The following is an 18367-nucleotide window of genomic DNA, read 5'->3' as shown; positions in this document are numbered from 1 at the left end:
GTGACAGTCATTGCTGTTAACACAGAGAAATGCAGGAGAAGTAGACAGTGGTGCTCCCGTTGGCAGTACCCATCAAACTGTTGCCAAATTTAAATATTAATGCAATATTCTTACCAAACAAAGGCAAATAAGTTATTTAACAAGCTTGGTAAATTAAAATATTCACATTTAAGTAGCATTAGTTGTCAAAACTTTCCATGTGATGATTAAGAAGACAAATAAAAGCACACAAGGTATACTTTTACTACCATAATTCAAGACAGATACTTATCTAGACAGATGTAGTTGCCAACTACAGCACAATCAAAATTTCTAAACCAATGACGATCTATTAATATCACCTACACATGCCTATTATAAGCTATGAATTTCATTTTTGTTCTGTAATGAAGTGCAATTATAAGAAATACAATATATCAAGCCCCAAGACTTATGTAACATTATTTACTTCAAATATTGTATTGAAAAGGACCCTCTTGTCAATTTATTTCTTACACATGCCTAAACGAAGTCCAACGATAATCTACTAATTATTTCTGCATGAAGCATTCATGTTTTTGCTCATTTTTTTTTTTTACAACTGGCTTTAAGTTGCACCGACACAGATGGCAACTATGTGATAGGAAAGGGCTGGGAGTGGAAAGGAAGCAGCCATGGCCTTAACTACAGTAAGGTACAGCCCCAGCATTTTCTGGTGTAAAAATGGTAATGTATTTACTTGAATCCATTAGTTCAATGTAGAACATTCTCTTCAAAACAAGTTAAAAACGAGAAAGTTTTCATTTTATAAATATGAAGAATGCTACAATAATATTCAGAGTGTAATTCAGGTGTGAATAATTGATGATAATTTCTGTAGGCCAACACTCTACCATTGATCTACAGTGATTATGTAAAACAAGGTACTGCATAATCAACCACATACGTAGAGATTAAACTTGAATGTTAAAATGATTGTAGTGTGCAGCTGTAAGATTGCATGTCCCCAAAAACCTTTCTGAGTTACTGTGTTGTTCAAATTGCTAGCAAAAGAAAAATATATAGCGAGCTAAAAACAGCACTATTCATTAACAAACATTTTATAACAAGACAGAAACAGAGTCTTAATGCTTGGAAACATGAATAAAAGCAGCCATAAATTGCACAAATGTTGGCAGCCATTACTATGTGAATTCTTCATTGAGGCAAATCAAACTGAGGGGGGTCTAACTCTTCGTAACTATGAAAAACAGGTGAATGATTAAACTTCCACCGGGCGAGTTGGCCGTGCACGTAGAGGCACGCGGCTGTGAGCTTGCATCCAGGAGATAGTAGGTTCGAATCCCACTATCGGCAGCCCTGAAAATGGTTTTCCGTGGTTTCCCATTTTCACACCAGGCAAATGCTGGGGCTGTACCTTAATTAAGGCCACGGCCGCTTCCTTCCAACTCCTAGGCCTTTCCTGTCCCATCGTCGCCATAAGACCTATCTGTGTCGGTGCGACGTAAAGCCCCTAGCAAAAAAAAAAAAAAAAAAAGCTTAAACTTCCACAAAACCAGCCAAGAAAATTTGACAGTTTTTTCTTGCTAGATGGTGCACAAAATGTAGAGTCACATTATACTGCAAACTGTCTTGTATCTGTCTCTAGTGTATTTGCTTAAATCCATTAGTTTAATGTCAAACATTCTCTTCAAAACAAGTTAAAATGAAACAGTTTCATTCTACAAATATGAACAAAGCTACAGTAATATTCAGGGTGTAATGTAGGAGTGAATAATGTGTGAGAGTAATAGATAAGTGCATGCATTTTCAACCGTCTTAAAACTTAAATGAATGATGTATGCTATATTGTTTAAATGATGAGCATGTCTTTTGCTATTCATCCAAGTAATATCAATCTTGTTTTGGCCTAACGCATCTTATATAGATTTCTTATAGTCTAAGGAATGAGCTCTAGAAGAAATAAATTTGTTAACAGCTGTAGGCTAAATATTGTTGACGTGCGCTCTTGTAGTCATATATAGTGAGTGCACTATTCAAGGTTTTATATCTTGAGTAATAGTACAAGAACACAGTATTTTCACATCTTATCTTGTTCCTCGGCCGGCCCCATGGTGTAGGGGTAGCGTGCCTGCCTCTTACCTGGAGGCTCCGGGTTCGATTCAAGGCCAGGTCAGGGATTTTTACCTGGACCTGTGGGCTGGTTCGAGGTCCACTTAGCCTACGTGATTAGAATTATGATGATGTTTGTTGTTTAAAAGGGCCTAACATCGAGGGCATCGGCCCCTAATGGTACGAAATGAGACGAAATGAAATGACAACTTAAAATTCCAAAATCCTCCACTGACCAGAATTCAAAGCATGAGGACGAAGAATGAATGGATGGACGGATATGAATTAAAAATGATTGGTGGGTCCGACCCACAGTGCCTCACATGCACAGAAGCTGGCACAAAACAATAGTATTAATGACCAAGGGACTGCTTCTATAGCATGATGCGGAATCAATTATTTGTATAGTCGAAACGGGTCCAAAATCCAGGTCATCAGCCACTCATAATGGTATTTATCGCCAGGAAAGTAGAACCATGCTATGTGCAATGTTGCAGTACTAATCAAAAGTAGCGGAGACTCATGGTATTCCACACATTATGGTACTATTCACAGGTAGTGTAATGCGCACATGTAACACAGACCTGCAGTGTCTCGCACACTGCGGCACTAGATACAGGCAATACAAACCTAAGGCGCTCCTCACATAAGTGAACTAACCACAGGAACTAGTACTATCCCGTGGAAATATTCACATAGTGGGAACAGAGGAGAGGTAAGGCAGAACCATGGTGTCGCTCATCCCATGGTGTTGCTCATATAGGGGTACGAATCACAGGTACTGTAGGACCCTCCTCCTGATACACACACTGTCGCTACTTATCACAAACCTATTGCATACCTAACATAGTGGTACTATGCACAAGTTAATGCGATCCATGGTGTTCCCTGCGTGATGGTACTAATTACAAGTAGTCTCATGGTTCTAAATGGATCATCCCTTGGTCGCCCCTTTTAGTCGCCTCTTACAACAGGCAGGGGATACCGTGGGTGTATTCTTCGTCTGCGTCCCCCACCCACAGGGGTTGTGTGTTTGGTCTGCGAGAGGTATTTTATTTCCCCCAAGTCCGCCGGCAAGCCGGTTAGGACCCCCCTATCCGCCACCTGGGACGCGCCACGTGGGAGTATCACCTCTCCCCCTGCTACGCCAGCGTAGTAGGTTCGTGGCGTGATTCGAATTGAAGAGCTATCTGACGGTAAGATAGCGGCCCCAGTCGAGAAAGCCAAGAATAACGGCCGAGAAGATTCTTTGTGCTGACCACATGACACGTCGTAATCCGCAAGCCTTCGGGCTGAGCAGCTGTTGCTTGGTAGGCCATGGCCTTTCAGAGATGTAGTGCCATAGTGTTAATTAGGTTAGTCAGTTTAATCTTGTTCCTCACAGCTTAATGGATATATGTAATAGCATTTAAGAGCGCCTACAAGTGACTGGTGATGGTCTGATTCTTTACCGTAACCAGTTATGAATGATTTTAATGTCCATTTAACGAAACTCCGGCAGACCCAATATTTACTGATTTATCTTTTATGTCCAAAAATGGGGTTAGTTACGTTAGTCAGTTTAATCTTGATCCTCGCACCTTAACGGATATATGTAATAGCATTTAAGAGCGCCTACAACTGACTGGTGATGGTCTGATTCTTTACCGTAACCAGTTGATCAGTGATTTTAATGTCAATTTAACGTAACTCTGGCAGACCCAATATTTACCGATGTATCTTTTAGGGTTCAAAAATAATAAAGGTGTTCTTTGATCCACCTATTGAATTTTTCAATATGGACCAAAAATGAGGTTTATAACATGTAATAGTATCTTTTATGTCCAAAAATGTTTTGTCTATTCTTCTGCTGTGGTGGATTGAAAAAAAATAAAAAATTTCGAGTGACATTTATGTGAAAGAGGTATTCTATTTCTTCTATACATTATTTACAAGTGTATGTTAGGCCTATATGCTACATTTTAAGACTATTCATGAACAATCCCCACCAATTTGTATCAGTAGGCCTACTACTATATTTTATACTTTATTATAATTATGAATTAGAGTTAGGCCTAGATAATGAGTTATTGTTTTTCTGACTATAATTATAACCATCATCATCATCATCATCATCATCAGGGACATAGTGTGGGAATTTCATGGGCATTGCCAATTCAAAACTGATAGTCGAGGAGAGGATGAGATGTTTTGAGTGTTCTAGTAACGTTCTACGGAAGAAACAAATCTTTGTTGATTTTTTTAAATACGTTGCTTACTGAGGTTTATACTGGTTTTACCAAAACGTGCTAGAGAAACAATGGATGCACCAGGATGTTTAGAATTTGCATGACGTGTGCGTAGAACACGGAAACTATCCATATTCTCGATACCATCTTTCGTACAAGCATTTTCTTTTTTATTTAAAAAATAAACATGGCCAGCAAGAGAGTCATGATATTTTTCCACTACTGCACAGCCACCATGTTACATTAAAATATTGTTCTAAACCTCCATGTGATTTAGTCCTCAAGTCTCTCTATTTGGGAGTTCAAATTAATATTACTTTTCTCCCTAAATGTATGTGATCCTAACAAACAGTTTAAAAGGCTCTCTATAACACATTTACAATCATAGGAAAATACTTCACCAGTCAATATAAATGCCACGCTTGGGGAGTGTAGGGAAAGGAGGACTAACACTGCTTGCCTTTGTGGTCTAACTTGCAAATAATGTAAGACACCAAGCGCAACACACACATTTGGGGCTTGCTCCAAACAGTGCATGCATGTCACATCATTGCAACTATGAATTCTTATTTTCTACATCTTGACTCAGTAATATGCAAGAAAGCATATGAAGTTGCACAGTTCTCTCACAGAGGTCAACAATATCAAAGTTGATACATAGGCCTAAGGAGTAACTGAAGAACACACTCAAGTATCAGTGAGGAAATAATGAAAAGTTAAGTAGCACATTAGTATGCATGATCTAATTAAAATTGTTAATCAACAGTGTAGTCCAACGCACATATAGAGAATGTTTATTTTAACTTGGTACTAGCAAGCAGTTCAATTGTGTTGTTGAAAAAGGCAGAACAACATTATCATTAGCCTACAACCAACAATACAAATAGGCCTACACTATGACTAGCAATTACCCGCGGCTTCACTCGCGTGGATTTCGTAATTAAATCAAAGTATTCGTTCCTTGGCATTGTACTAAGACATTATCTGAAAATTCCCAAAGTAGGCTATAAAATCTCACCCAAAAATTGAGTTTCATTTACCCCAGACATTCTTTGTAAACCATGTTTTTGGTATTACCTTTTGGGGCTAAGACGACCATGCGACACAGAACTGTACATGTGAGAAACAGTCTTCTCTCAAGTCGAAAAAATAAATACTTGTTTCTTTATTTTTAGAGGAGATTCCAAATACCTATTCCCACATCTGTAACATCTTCAGTTTTTGAGATATACATAATTATCCCCATAAAAAGAATTCAACCCCTTGATCAGTCCTTCCCACACCCCCACCTAAGTGTATTTTCCGAAAGAAAAAAAAATAAAAAAATACATGTTCCTTTATTTTTAAAGGAGATTCCAAATACCAGTTTTCATGTCTGTATGTCTGTAACACCTTCAGTTTTTGAGATAAATGTGTACTCATAAGAATAATTCAACTTCACACCTTTCCACCCCTCTCCCACCATAAGCGGACTTTCGGGAAACAAAAAATACACGTTTCTTTATTTTGAAAGGAAATTCAAAATATCAACTTCCACGTCTGTAACAGCTTCAATTTTTAAGATAAAGTATCCTCATAAACATATTTCAACTCCTTATGTACTTGTTTTCAACCCCCCAACCCTGACGTCAATTTTCCAAAAAAACAAATGCGAGTTTCCTTATTTTAAAGGAGATTCCAAATACTAATTTTCACGTCTGTAACATCTTCAGTTTTTGAGATGTAAGTATTCTCATAAAAGTAATTCAACTCCTTTTTCACCCCCCCCCCTCCTACCCGTTAAGTTGATTCCCCCCTCCCCAAAATGCGTGTTTCTTTATTTTTAAATAAAATTCCACATACCAATTTTCACACCTTTAAAATCCTTAGTTTTTGAGATTAAGTATCCTCATACAAAAAATTCAACTAATTTTTCAATTCATTCACCCCCCTTAAGTGGATTTTCCAAAGACAAAAGAACATGTCTTTCTTTACTTTGAAAGAAAATTCCAAATACAAATGTTCATTCCCCTAACCTTCAGTTTTTGAGATATAAGTAGGGACCTGAAAAAAATCGCATTTGCGATAAATGCGAATTTTTTAATCTTGTACTGAATCCAAGCCTACGGTAATTCTAATGTGGAATAAAATAATTTTTACGCATAAATAGAAGTGCGACAAAATGCGAATTGTGACCCAAAATCCGAAATTAGTATGAATATGCGATTTTGGTATGAATTCTGTGAAAATGTGCTATTTTACTGGCGAAAACAACATATTTCAGCAAAATCGTCAGAAATACTCACAAAATATGATGCATAAATCTTTCAACCATTTCGATCGATGAAGAAAAGTAGCCAATCGATTGCTGCCTGCTGACTTTAATCGATATTTACAATTGGAATATCAGGGGAATAAGATCTGTATTGTTTATTATCGAAATGTAAATCGAGTGTCACGAAAATAACGAGCTAGACACAGTCCTGTTGTTCAACATTGAAACTTGTGAAGAGTAGAAAGTCGAGCGATCGTTTAGGTTATGGGGTGCACGACAAAAACTGCGCACGAAAGGGCTCAGCAATATGCAAAGGATGGTTTATATGCCATAGATTCAGCGACAGTGTTTTGCAAGTATTATAACTGCCGAGTAGGGTGGGGGAAAAAAAAAAGATAAAATTGTGAAATACGTTAAATCTGAAAAACACGTAGGTAAGCGACGCGATAACGAAAGTTCAACCCCTGCTGCTAGTACGTCTCAAAGAAAGCAATCTTCTGTGCTTACACAGCTAGATAGTTGTAAACGACGAAAAATTTCCAGAGATAACTTCTCGAAATGCACAGTTGCCAAAGCAAATATACCTCTGAAAAGCTGGAATGCAAAGAGCTAAAAGCGTGGATAACTGAGTTTTCAAATGAAGGGCTGCCATGTGCGAGATCTCTACGTGAAGTATATTTACCGGGTAAGTTTCGATTTCATTGATCGGATACAGTTTAGGTATTACGACATCGAAACCACGCGTAAAATTGAAGGATACCGAATCTGAGTGCGATTTCCATATCGAACTATCTTACCCGTACCCAACTGATCCAGTAATTTTAAATTATTTTGTTATAAATTGAGGTCTTTCTTTCCTTCTAGAAGTTGCATCTGACCACCAGAAAAGAACAGCAGAGGCTCTAGTGGGGAAGAACATCAACATACTCTGATGAAACTACAGTTAGAATGCGCCGTTGTGTTTTTATCATCATATTCCAAGTCCCAGCCGGATTGAAAAGAGAGCTGCACGTTGTATCTGTGAACTATCTTGTGCAGGAAATGCTACAAACTGCTCTCGTGCTGTTTTAGAAGCTCTGTGCAGTTATAGTGTACCATATGATGCAGTTGAAGTGTTTGTTAGTGACAGTGCCCCTTATATGACCCGGTGTTATGAAACATTAAGTATGGTCATAGGGGATCATAAATGCATGTACAGATCAGCTTGGTTGGCAACAGTTGGGTCGCAGTGATGACAGATTTAAATCATGTGGTTGCGATGGTAAAGTCTGTATTTTTGAACACAAGAAAGCGAAAATATTAATTATTTACAATTAATAACATCAAAGTATGGTGCTTCAAAGGAAGCAAAGCTTTTCCTGCACCTGTCATAACCTGATGGATTAGCTGGTTTCAGGCTTTTATTTGAGTGCTTACTTTACTGATGTTGTTACATTTTTCAAGATGTCTGACATGAAAGACATCAACAACTGTGGTATTAAGTACCTGACTGATCTGAGTGACCGAGAAGTGAATAATCTTCACTCCCACATGGTTTTTGTCACAGATCATGCAGCTGAATAGGTTGACCTCCTTACGAACTTAAAGGGTCTCTGTATCCTACCTCACATCTCCCTTACCCCAAACTGCATAAACTTTACACCAGTTTTACCTTCATTTGTAAGGGGAATTTTTCTGCGGCAACTAATGATTCTTTGATTAAGCTCACTCCTCTACAGCAGGCTGCATGTAGAGACATTTGTCAAAGCTGCTCAATCTTCACAGTCCAAGCTAGCCACATTGAAAGCTAAAGACCCCAACCATAAGCATTTTGTGTCAATTTCTAAAGCTCTTTATCGAAAAAATATAATTTTGAATAACACTGATAAATTAGATGAGCTTGAGAAATTGTTTGGAGTAACAGATCTCACACGAAACGATATCTGGTCTGGTTGCTGTTCTCTGAAACATGCAATTCAAACCCAGATGAAAGAAATTGAAAAATGTGATGTCATGCTTGCAATAACTGCAGTTGAGACAGAGTTCAGCATATTTGCTAAATACTGTATTGAGTTGTTGTGGACCACAACGAACAATGCAGATAGCGAGCGCATGTTGTCTCATTAAAACACGGTGGTTACAGACAGAAAAAAAGCAATGCCAAAGTACTGACAATGCTTTCGTTTGAACAATGAATTTGTACTGTGTGTGAACCAAGGCCAATAATTGCACTTCTTAAACTCTGAATCATAAAATTAATAATACCATACGATTATTTTAACTTTGTAAATACATGCTAATTTTGGAAAAAAATAGATGCTAATTTTGAAACAAGTAGATGCTAATTTTTCAGGTCCCTAGATATAAGTATCCTCATAAAAAGAATTCAACTACTTTTTCACCCTAGCCCGTTAAGTGCATCACCCCTCCCCCTCCAAAAATGCGTGTTTATTTTTAAAGGAGATTATAAATACAAATTTTCACATGTGTAACCTTAAGTTTTTCAGATATAAGTTTCTCCATAAAAAGAATTAAATTCTTTCACTTCCTTTCACCCTCCCCCCCTAAAGTGAATTTTCTGAAAACCTAATACTCGTTTATTTATAAAGGAGCTTCCAAATGCCAATTATTACGACTGTAAAATCTTCAGTTTTGAGACATATGTATCCTCAAAAAAAAAGAATTAAACACCTTTTTCATCGCCCCCCGCCCCCAAGTTGATTTCCCCTCGAAAATGCGTGTTTCTTTATTTTTTAAGGAGATTCCAAATACTAATTTTAACGTCTGCAACATTTTTAGTTCCTGAGATATAAGTATCCTCATACAAATAATTCAACTAATTTTTCAATCAATTCTCCCCCCTGCCCCTTATGTGGATTTTCCAAAGACAAAAGATTACATGTTTCTTTACTTTGAAAGAAAATTCCAAATACAAATTTTCATGTCTGAAACATCTTCAGTTTTTGAGATATAAGTATCCTCATGAAAAGAATTCAACTCCTTTTTCACTCCACCTCCGCCCGTTAAGTTGGCCCCCCCCCCCAAAATGCGTGTTTATTTTTAAAGGAGATTCCAAATACCAATTTCTACGTGTGTAACCTTCAGTTTTTAGATATAAGTTTCTCCAGAAAAAGAATTTTTTTTTACTTCCTTTCACACTCCTCACATGTGAATTTTCCAAAAACACACAGTAACCATTTCTTTAAAAGAGCTTCCAAATACTAATTATCACAACTCAGTTTTCATCCCCACCACCACGTTGATTCCCCCCCCCCCCCCAATGCGTGTTTATTTTTAAAGGAGATTTCAAATACCAGTTTTCATGTTTGTAACATCTTTAGATTTTTTGGTATCATTCTCATACAAATAAACCAACTAATTTTTCAATTCTTTCACGCCCCCCCCCCCCTCCCCCTGTTAAGGATTTTTATCTGATAACCAAAGAATACGTGTTTCCTTATATTTAAAAGAGATTCCAAATACCAATTTTCACGTCTGTGACATGTTAAGTTTTTGAGATATACTGTAGATGTGCTAATTTTAAAAATTCACCCTCCTTTTTCAGTTCCCCTTAAGTGGATTTTCCGAGAGAAAAAAAAAATTCTTTACTTTTACAGGAAATTCCAAATACCAGTTTTCAAATCTGTAATATGTTACGTGTCTGAGATAATTTGCAAACATAGTCTTTTTTAAAAATTCACCCCGTTTGTCACTCCTGTTCACCCCCTATTCATCGGATTATGCAAAAACACAAAAATATGTATTTCTTTATTTTCAAAGGAGATTCCAAAAACCAATTTTCATGCCTGTAACATCTTCAATTTTTGAGATATAAGTCTCCTTATAAAAGGTGTTCAACCCCTTTCCCCCCTTTTTTCACCACCCTCAATGGGATTTTCCGAAAACAAAAAAAATACGTGTTTCTTTATTTTTAAAGGAGATTCCAAATACCAATTTTCATGTCTGCAACTTTTAAGTTTTTGAGATATCGATATCCTCATTTTAAAAATTCAACCCCTTAGCGACGGAATAACCAAAAATTCTCCCTTAGTGAGCACCTACACCCTAAAAAGTAATTTCTTTATGTCCAGTAGTTTTGGCTCAGTCAGTCAGTCAGGACATGTTATCTTACATACATAGATAATATGTAAAATGCAAACTATATCTGTGAAATTTTAACAAATCAGTTAACTTTTAAAAGAACATAACAACAAACTGACAAAATGAAAATGAACTATTTGGCAAGGAGGAAAGCTCACCAAATGTTGATTCTGCATGGTCCTAAGTGACCCACATTTGCACAGAAGAAGAAGAAACTGACAAATTATTCAGATTTGATTTAATGCGTACATTACTTTACTTTACACATTCCAAACAAAACCCCGACAGTAACTCATAAATATCTAATCAGATGGTAAGTAGCCTAGGTGATAAGTAAACTGAAAAAGTAATTCATTTTTTAAAATTCTTTATATTACTCACCATTGCCATCCAGAATCCTCTCTCAGGTTGGTAATATAACTGTTTAGACTTCTGAGTATGAAGTGATTCACATGTTTGATCAGGATTGAAAGTGCTGAAAGAAGAATGCCATACAAACCTTGACAGTTATAATCAGATTTTAAAATTATAAAGTACTGAACTACAGCACATTCTACTCACTCTGTAAATTTAATAATAGCTTCACTAAGTCCCACATTTTTCATCTGTGTATCAAAATCAGTCTCTGGGGGGTAGTAGTAAAGAATGTTTTTAAGCTCCTGAAATAATAAGATAAATAAAGTAATTAAGTAATAAATTACGGCAGTTAATCAGTCTGCCATAATAATTTCATTTAAATACATATATAATTTATAAAATGAAAGTACTGCTGTAGTTGAAAAAAAGTAAGGTTATGGGTTCACTTTTAAGTGCAGATGCTTATAATTCTCATTCGAGTCCAAACGATCTGGTATTTACTGAACAGAAACATATCCATTTATCAGTGATAAGAATGTTACACTCACCTCGCCTTCCCTCTGGCCATATGAAGAATTATAAACATAAAAGTTTTGAAGGCAGATCTCTGACTTAGCTGTCATTATTCCATTTTCTAAAATGAACTAAGATAGAAATGTAGTCACCAAATGACAAGGACAATATGCCATTAAAAATGCTATATTCACGTGAATGACAAATGTGTTCAATTTTTCGCAAGTTCTGGAGATTCTGGACCAACATCAAACAAGACGACACAACACACAACACAAAAAAATACTTTCATTCCATAGAATACAACAACATCGGAGATACGATCATCCATGGCATACGTAAAGAATATAAATATACTGCTACCTGTTTCTCTCTCTCTCTCACTCTCTTCTTTGTGGGCTTGATAGGCTGGTGCTGCACTCTGTAGGTCTTAGCGAACGACATACGAAATGGAGGGTGTGGGGTGCGATGGTTGAAAGTTTTAGAACGACATTCTTTCCATTTCGCGTGCTTCAGTCAAGTTTAATTTCACATATATGGGTAAGAAAATGTTTTTCTTCATTCAGTTGGGTCTAGACATGTACTTTTTTTCTCAGTTTAACTGTGCATGTAAAATTTTACTAACCAAAGAAGTGTGCCGCCTTCGCTCCTATACAATGTTATTTCCATTCCGCTTATCTAAATTTAACCCGTCGCAAAGTAAGGTCTTCAGAACTTTATTTCAGACACGCGTTGAATGTTTAAGTTTCAGGTCTGTGTAAATAATTGTTATTGACGGTTTAACAGATAACGTAATTGGATATATGATTAAATTAATTTCTCTTCATTTTCCTTATCATCAAGAATTTAAATCGTGTATTAAATTTGATCTTTTCACATTGCATGTTCTAGGAGGATTACTTTGAAATACTGAGGGTAAGGAAATAATGAAATTATTGTTCGAACGCTTTGAGTTTTCTTTACGAGATAGAGTCCAAAAGACTGAACGCTCAGGGTCTTCAGTGTCGCAGTTCTGTAAACAGAACGAAATTTCAATAATTAAAACGGCGCACGAAAGTAACAGTCATACTCATGTGTGAAATATTCTACTTAAAATTACGTTAATTAAAGCTGAGTATTTCTTTTCATATAAAGTAAGTTTTTCCAGCGTGATATGAAACGCGATCTCTGACTTTAAACTTCTTCGAAGGAGTGCGGCAAGAACATTATTATAATGGATTAAAGAATATTACTATTCCAAAAAATGTTCAAGAATTATACGTCTTGATATTAATTAATTTGATAGAATGGGAGGATACGACAAGGTAAATCGAATTAATAATTGTGTACCCTCTCCAGTCCAATATTTGTTATTTTTTAATTCGTAGGTAGACCTACTATAAAAGCGTACGGTACCGTACTGTGTGCTAGATACTCCAGAAAATTTGGCCTTTAGAGTATAGACAAAATATCTAATAAAATGATAATGACGATGACAATGATAGCATTATTATTCTTATTATTATTATTAGCCTATTATTTACAATACCGGTATGTGTTCCGTCGCTCCTACAGAGATAGACCTTATGCTACGATGGGATAGGAAAGGGCTAGGAATGGGAAGAAAGCGACCGTGGCCTTAATTAAGGTACAGCCCCAGCAGTTGCTTGGTGTGAAAATAGGAAACCACGGGAAACCATCTTCAGGGCTGCCGACAGTAGGGTTAGAACCCACTATCTCCCGAATGCAAGCTGTTAGCTGCGGACTCAGACCGTGCAGCCATTTGCTCGGTCATTATTATTATTATTATCATTATTATTATTATTATTATTATTATTATTATTATTATTATTATTATTATTATTATTATTATTATTATTATTATTATTCGCAGATGATATCCGAGATGGTAGGTTAATAATGAAATAGAGACGATAAAATTGAAGACGAAACTGTAGAGTAGAGAGAAACTCCTTCAAATGCACGCGATTGATCTTGTTAAAGGAGCTTCATTGTTGCTACAGTTTTATTTAGGGGTCAGGTACATTGCAAATTATCAGTCGCTGGTATCTACTGTAGGCCTACTATGGATTTAAAATCGTGGCGTGGCCATATTTTGATAGTACTTTCGATAACATTGGACTAGAATTAGTAACGAAGTGGCTGTTGTTCTAATACTTGAAACTGAAATAGAAGAGATTAAAAATGTATTGTAGGGCCTAATAATATATTTTTCCAAATTTGTAGTAATTAATTTCAGCAATTATATATATATTCTCTTCTGTTTATTCCAGCTGCCATAGGCCTACGAGGTAATTCTTCTTAGCGTTCTTGTTGTAGTAAGCCGTGAAAAAGAAGCTGTCTGAATCCTAGTATGTAGCAAAACGTGAGATTATGGAAGGAGGGGACATATATTTAAGAGGAAACCCTCTCCCTGTCCCGGATTATTCTGAGATCGTGCAGTAGCACATAATGTCAAAATTATACATCTTACAGCGCACGTGTTTTGAAAAAAAAAGTTTCTTCCTTGTTTTGACTGTGGTATTTCTATATTTGTTCAGTGTCGTGACATCAGAGTGTATTCGGCGTATCCTCTTGTTTTACGTTTGGGTTCTTACGATAAGCTATTTCTTCTTACAATATTTTCAACGTGATACGTTTCCTTAGTTGTCTCCTACATCTTACTGTAGTTATTGATGACGAAGTGTGATGTGGAATTGATTCACTCCTCCATGCCCAGCTCCATGGCTAAATGACTGGCTTTTAGTCCAAGGAGTGCCGGATTCGATCCCCGACCGGGTCGGGAATTTTAATCTTAATTGGTTAATTCGTCTAGCTCGGAGGCTGGGTGTTTGTGATTTCTTCAATATTACAAATAATCTTAGGTACAGCTCCATCCTCACAGACATGCAGCTCGCCTATAGGCTGTCTACTAGTAAAAGACCTACACTAGGCCGTAATTATTATTATTATTATTATTATTATTATTATTATTATTATTATTATTATTATTATTATACCATGATAATTCTTCTTGAGGAGGAGAAAAATATTATCCATTGCTAATTTTCGTGCTGCTGTTATGAAAACAAATTAAAATCAAGGTCAACGTCCAATATTTTTACATAAGCAGACATCTATTTAAAAAGCATGCCAACTACACTGTCTAAGCATGTATGAGCGTTTGTGAGATTTAAAAGCTCTTTTCGTACTTCAAATAGAACGTATTCCTTGCAAATATACAGCTCGCGAATTGAAAACTAGACTGACTTGTGAGACTAGTTCATTAGTGCATTTGGCTAGATACTTGCTGTCTGTGTTCGATATTGCGGAACCTAAACCCAGCACAGTCGGTTGGTAAACTTATTTACATGTGCTAAGAAACGAGACCCATGTCGGTGGAATTTCTGACTCTAAGGAACTTTATTTCAGGCTAAAATGCCAACACACCGACGACTCTCAAGATTGATATTAGTGTCATGGATATTGAACTCAAAGTACCGTACTGTATCGTTATTATTATCATCGACCAGTAGAGGCTGCAAACATTCCGAATGCAGTTAGAGATATCTTCGTGGGACTGAGCTGTAATAGCGTAGACAACAATTGCAGGCCGTTGACTGAAGCGGCAGGATTAATGGGGATAAGCATTGTCATGCTGCAATCACAGGTACTAACTAGTAGCGCGTACATTGAGAAGTACTGTACATATTCATTCAAACCTGGCAATGTAGGATCGAGAGGTTGAAATAGTTTCTGTCGTCGACCATGAGAGTCCTACTCAGTAGCGGCGTTCGGGAATTAGAAGTTGGGGAGGGGCAAAAATTTACAGACAACAAAATTACCCGCGTTTGTGGGGCATATAGCACCGGGGATGGGGGGGGGGGGGGGTTGTTGATATACATCAAAATTGAAAACAAAACTTCAAAATTGTAAGTTTTTTTGGTGCTCTCGAGTCGAAATTCGACAGATAGGTAAAGGTTGACAATTTACTAAGTAAACTCGTGTCCTCATCCTGAGGTGGTGCAGCTCTTTTCAGGCACACCCCCAATGGAGGAGTTTACCACCTTAATTGCGGTAATGATAGTTTTTTTTTTTTGAGATTTTGATTCAATACTATACAGTAAAACTTTCACCAAAGAAACAATATTATACATGCATTACAATTAAATAGACGCACGGCGTGATTAAGAAAGAAATATATATCCCTGCTACCCTTCCTCACAGAACATGCAAAGTTTCCACTACTTGTGGCGCTATACAAATCTGTTAGCCGCGACGAACGACATTTTGGGCGTATTTCAGCTAATAATTTTGCTATGAAATGAAATGGCGTATGGCTTTTAATGCCGGGAGTGTCCGAAGACAAGTTCGGCTCGCCAGGGGCAGGTCTTTCTATTCGACACCCGTAGGTGACCTGCGCGTCGTGATGGGGATGAAATGATGATGAAGACAGCACATACACCCAGCCCCCGTGCCACTGGAATTAACCAATTAAGGTTAAAATCCCCGACCCGGCCGGGAATCGAACCCGGGACCCTCTGAACCGAAGGCCAGTACGCTGACCGTTCAGCCAACGAGTCGGACATAATTTTGCTATTAAAGAAAATAAAGGAAATAATTAGCTGGTAAGGCAACAGGGTTTGTACAAATTCCTTTTTTTTTTAAATTTCTAGTTTCAGCCAGAAAAATGGAATAAAAATATGTTTTCTCCATAAACTGTGGGGGAGGGGAACCGCCTCCCCCCCCCCAATCACCGCTACTGGTCCTACTCCATGGCCTTTCGAGGGTCCCGGGTTCGGGAATTCTACCTTTCATTAGTTAAATCCTATGGCTAGGGAGCTTGGTATTTTTGCCGCCAGTCTTCAGCATTAGATTTCATCTTAGGTAGGGCCCCATCCTCACAGACATGCAGGTCGCCTATACGGCGTCAACTCCTGGTGTCACAGGCCATTATTATTATTATTATTATTATTATTATTATTATTATTATTATTATTATTATTATTATCGACGTGCAGTTAGATAATTCCCACCTTTCTAGTCCATAAATTAACTGTAAAACTTTCCCGATAGAATATGCACCGTACAGCATTAGGGTTCTCCACAGTCCATACTTGTGTGTTGGGCGCGTTTGTTACGCGGCTGAGAAAATCAGACTCATCCGCAAATTTATTCAGTTGCCGCTGACAGCAGAAGCGGCAACGTTTGTCTCCATTCCTAGATCGAAGTCCTTTCATAGTTTGCGGATGCTAAAACTCAATCCATTATCGTGCAACATTAGTCCACTGCGAAATTGAAGATGTAGCCTACTAACTTACGATGCTGCGAGCATTCATTGACACGCTGATGTTTACTACATTCAGAACGTCTTTCATTTCATCATTCCATCTTTCGCGTTCAGCAACAGATCTTGCATACTTATACCATATTCCTAAGAACTACTTTAGTGGAAATGAATCTCCCTGTAATACAGCATTCAGGGGCGTAACGTTAGGGCCTGCAGGGCCTGCATTTCAGTTCGGCCCGGGCCTTTAAGGGGCCCCGAAAACTCCTCGCAAAATAAATAAATAAATAAATAAATAAATAAATAAATAAATAAATAAATAAATAAATAAATAAATAAATAAATGTATATACCGGTACAGCTTAATGTCGCTCTCCACTTAAAAGATCAGGGCGATTTTGTAGAATCAGTCGAAAGAGTTTGTTTTATTACAGTTCGTACGTAGAGGAATGGCCACTTGGTTGTACCTAGCAGCACTTTATTGTGTAGAGTGTAACACAGTATAGTTGTAAACAATCTCTCTCAACACCGCGAGACGGTCCTCACAAAAGACCTGCACCAAATTATTCAAAACTAATTACAGCAATGAAAATTGGTTCCAAAATATCGTATTTTAATAAGAAAATGATTCTTTGTTGTTGTGTAATGCACCTAAGATCGGATAATGCACGAATTTTTTTGAATATTTAACTGTTGTCACACATTCGACAACACTTTATAATGCCAATAAGAAGATGGTGTAGTAATAATCGGGCAGAGAAAGTTAATATTGCCACTAGACTTATCAGTTGTGTGTTTTAATATTGTTCGAATTTTATTTGATCTATTTTTTATTCGATTTTGTTCGTATAGTTTTTGTGTTGTAATCGAATAAATTATTATAATCGAGACTTCGGTATCGGTTACAGAGTATATTTCTGCAGTTACTCAAAAATGAAAATAATTACAGTAGTTAAGTACGAAGATCTAAGTTGTGCATGGTTAGCAGTTCAGTAGCTCTGCCGTTAAACCACGGAGGCACTCAAATAAAACCTATCGTTTTAAGCATTATTTTTTAATGATCTTACAGTAATGAATAGTGAATTTGTTTATATAACTTGACAACATATTGCATTACTTGTGCCTGCTACAATTAAATTTACCAGGAGATAGTGGGTTCGAGCCCCACTGTCGGCAGCCCTAAAGATGGTTTTCCGTGGTCTCCCATTTTCACACCAGGCAAATTCTGGGGCTGTACATTAATTTTTTTACAAGTTGTTTTACGTCGCATCGACACAGATACGTCTTATGGCGACGATGGGGTAGGAAAGGCCTAGTAATTGGAAGGAAGTGGCTGTGGCCTTAATTAAGGTACAGCCCCGGCATTTGCCTGGTGTGAAAATGGGAAACCACGGAAAACCATCTTCAGGGCTGCCGACAGTGGGGCTCGAACCCACTATCTCCCGAATACTGGATACTGGCCGCACTTAAGCGACTGCAGCTATCGACCTCGGTGTACCTTAATTAAAGCCACGGCCGCTTCCTTCCCACTCCCAGCCGTTTCCTGTCCCATCGTCGCCATAAGACCTATCTGTGTCG

At 37.3% G+C, this 18367-nt stretch overlaps 2 protein-coding genes across 2 annotated transcripts in view; one reads left to right on the top strand and one right to left on the bottom strand.

The window, feature by feature from the left end:
* The window catches only part of Ccz1 (vacuolar fusion protein CCZ1), a 128754-nt gene extending 116897 nt beyond the window's left edge, over nucleotides 1-11857 (bottom strand). The window contains exons 1-3 of the mRNA XM_067141965.2: nucleotides 11559-11857; nucleotides 11215-11312; nucleotides 11035-11128 (exon numbers count right to left, since the gene is read on the bottom strand). Coding sequence (XP_066998066.2) covers nucleotides 11035-11128; nucleotides 11215-11312; nucleotides 11559-11633 — 267 coding nt within the window. The 5' untranslated portion in view covers nucleotides 11634-11857. The remainder of the gene's footprint in view (nucleotides 1-11034; nucleotides 11129-11214; nucleotides 11313-11558) is intronic.
* Nucleotides 11858-11923: 66 nt separating this feature from the next.
* Nucleotides 11924-18367, top strand: part of LOC136864666 (CBP80/20-dependent translation initiation factor) — a 522912-nt gene continuing 516468 nt past the window's right edge. Inside the window, exon 1 of the mRNA XM_067141963.2 lies at nucleotides 11924-12063. The gene's annotated coding sequence lies outside the window, so the exon portion shown is untranslated. The remainder of the gene's footprint in view (nucleotides 12064-18367) is intronic.

Source organism: Anabrus simplex, chromosome 2, assembly GCF_040414725.1.
Source record: "Anabrus simplex isolate iqAnaSimp1 chromosome 2, ASM4041472v1, whole genome shotgun sequence".
NCBI classification, from domain to species: domain Eukaryota; kingdom Metazoa; phylum Arthropoda; class Insecta; order Orthoptera; family Tettigoniidae; genus Anabrus; species Anabrus simplex.
This window is presented reverse-complemented; position numbering and strand designations above follow the sequence as displayed.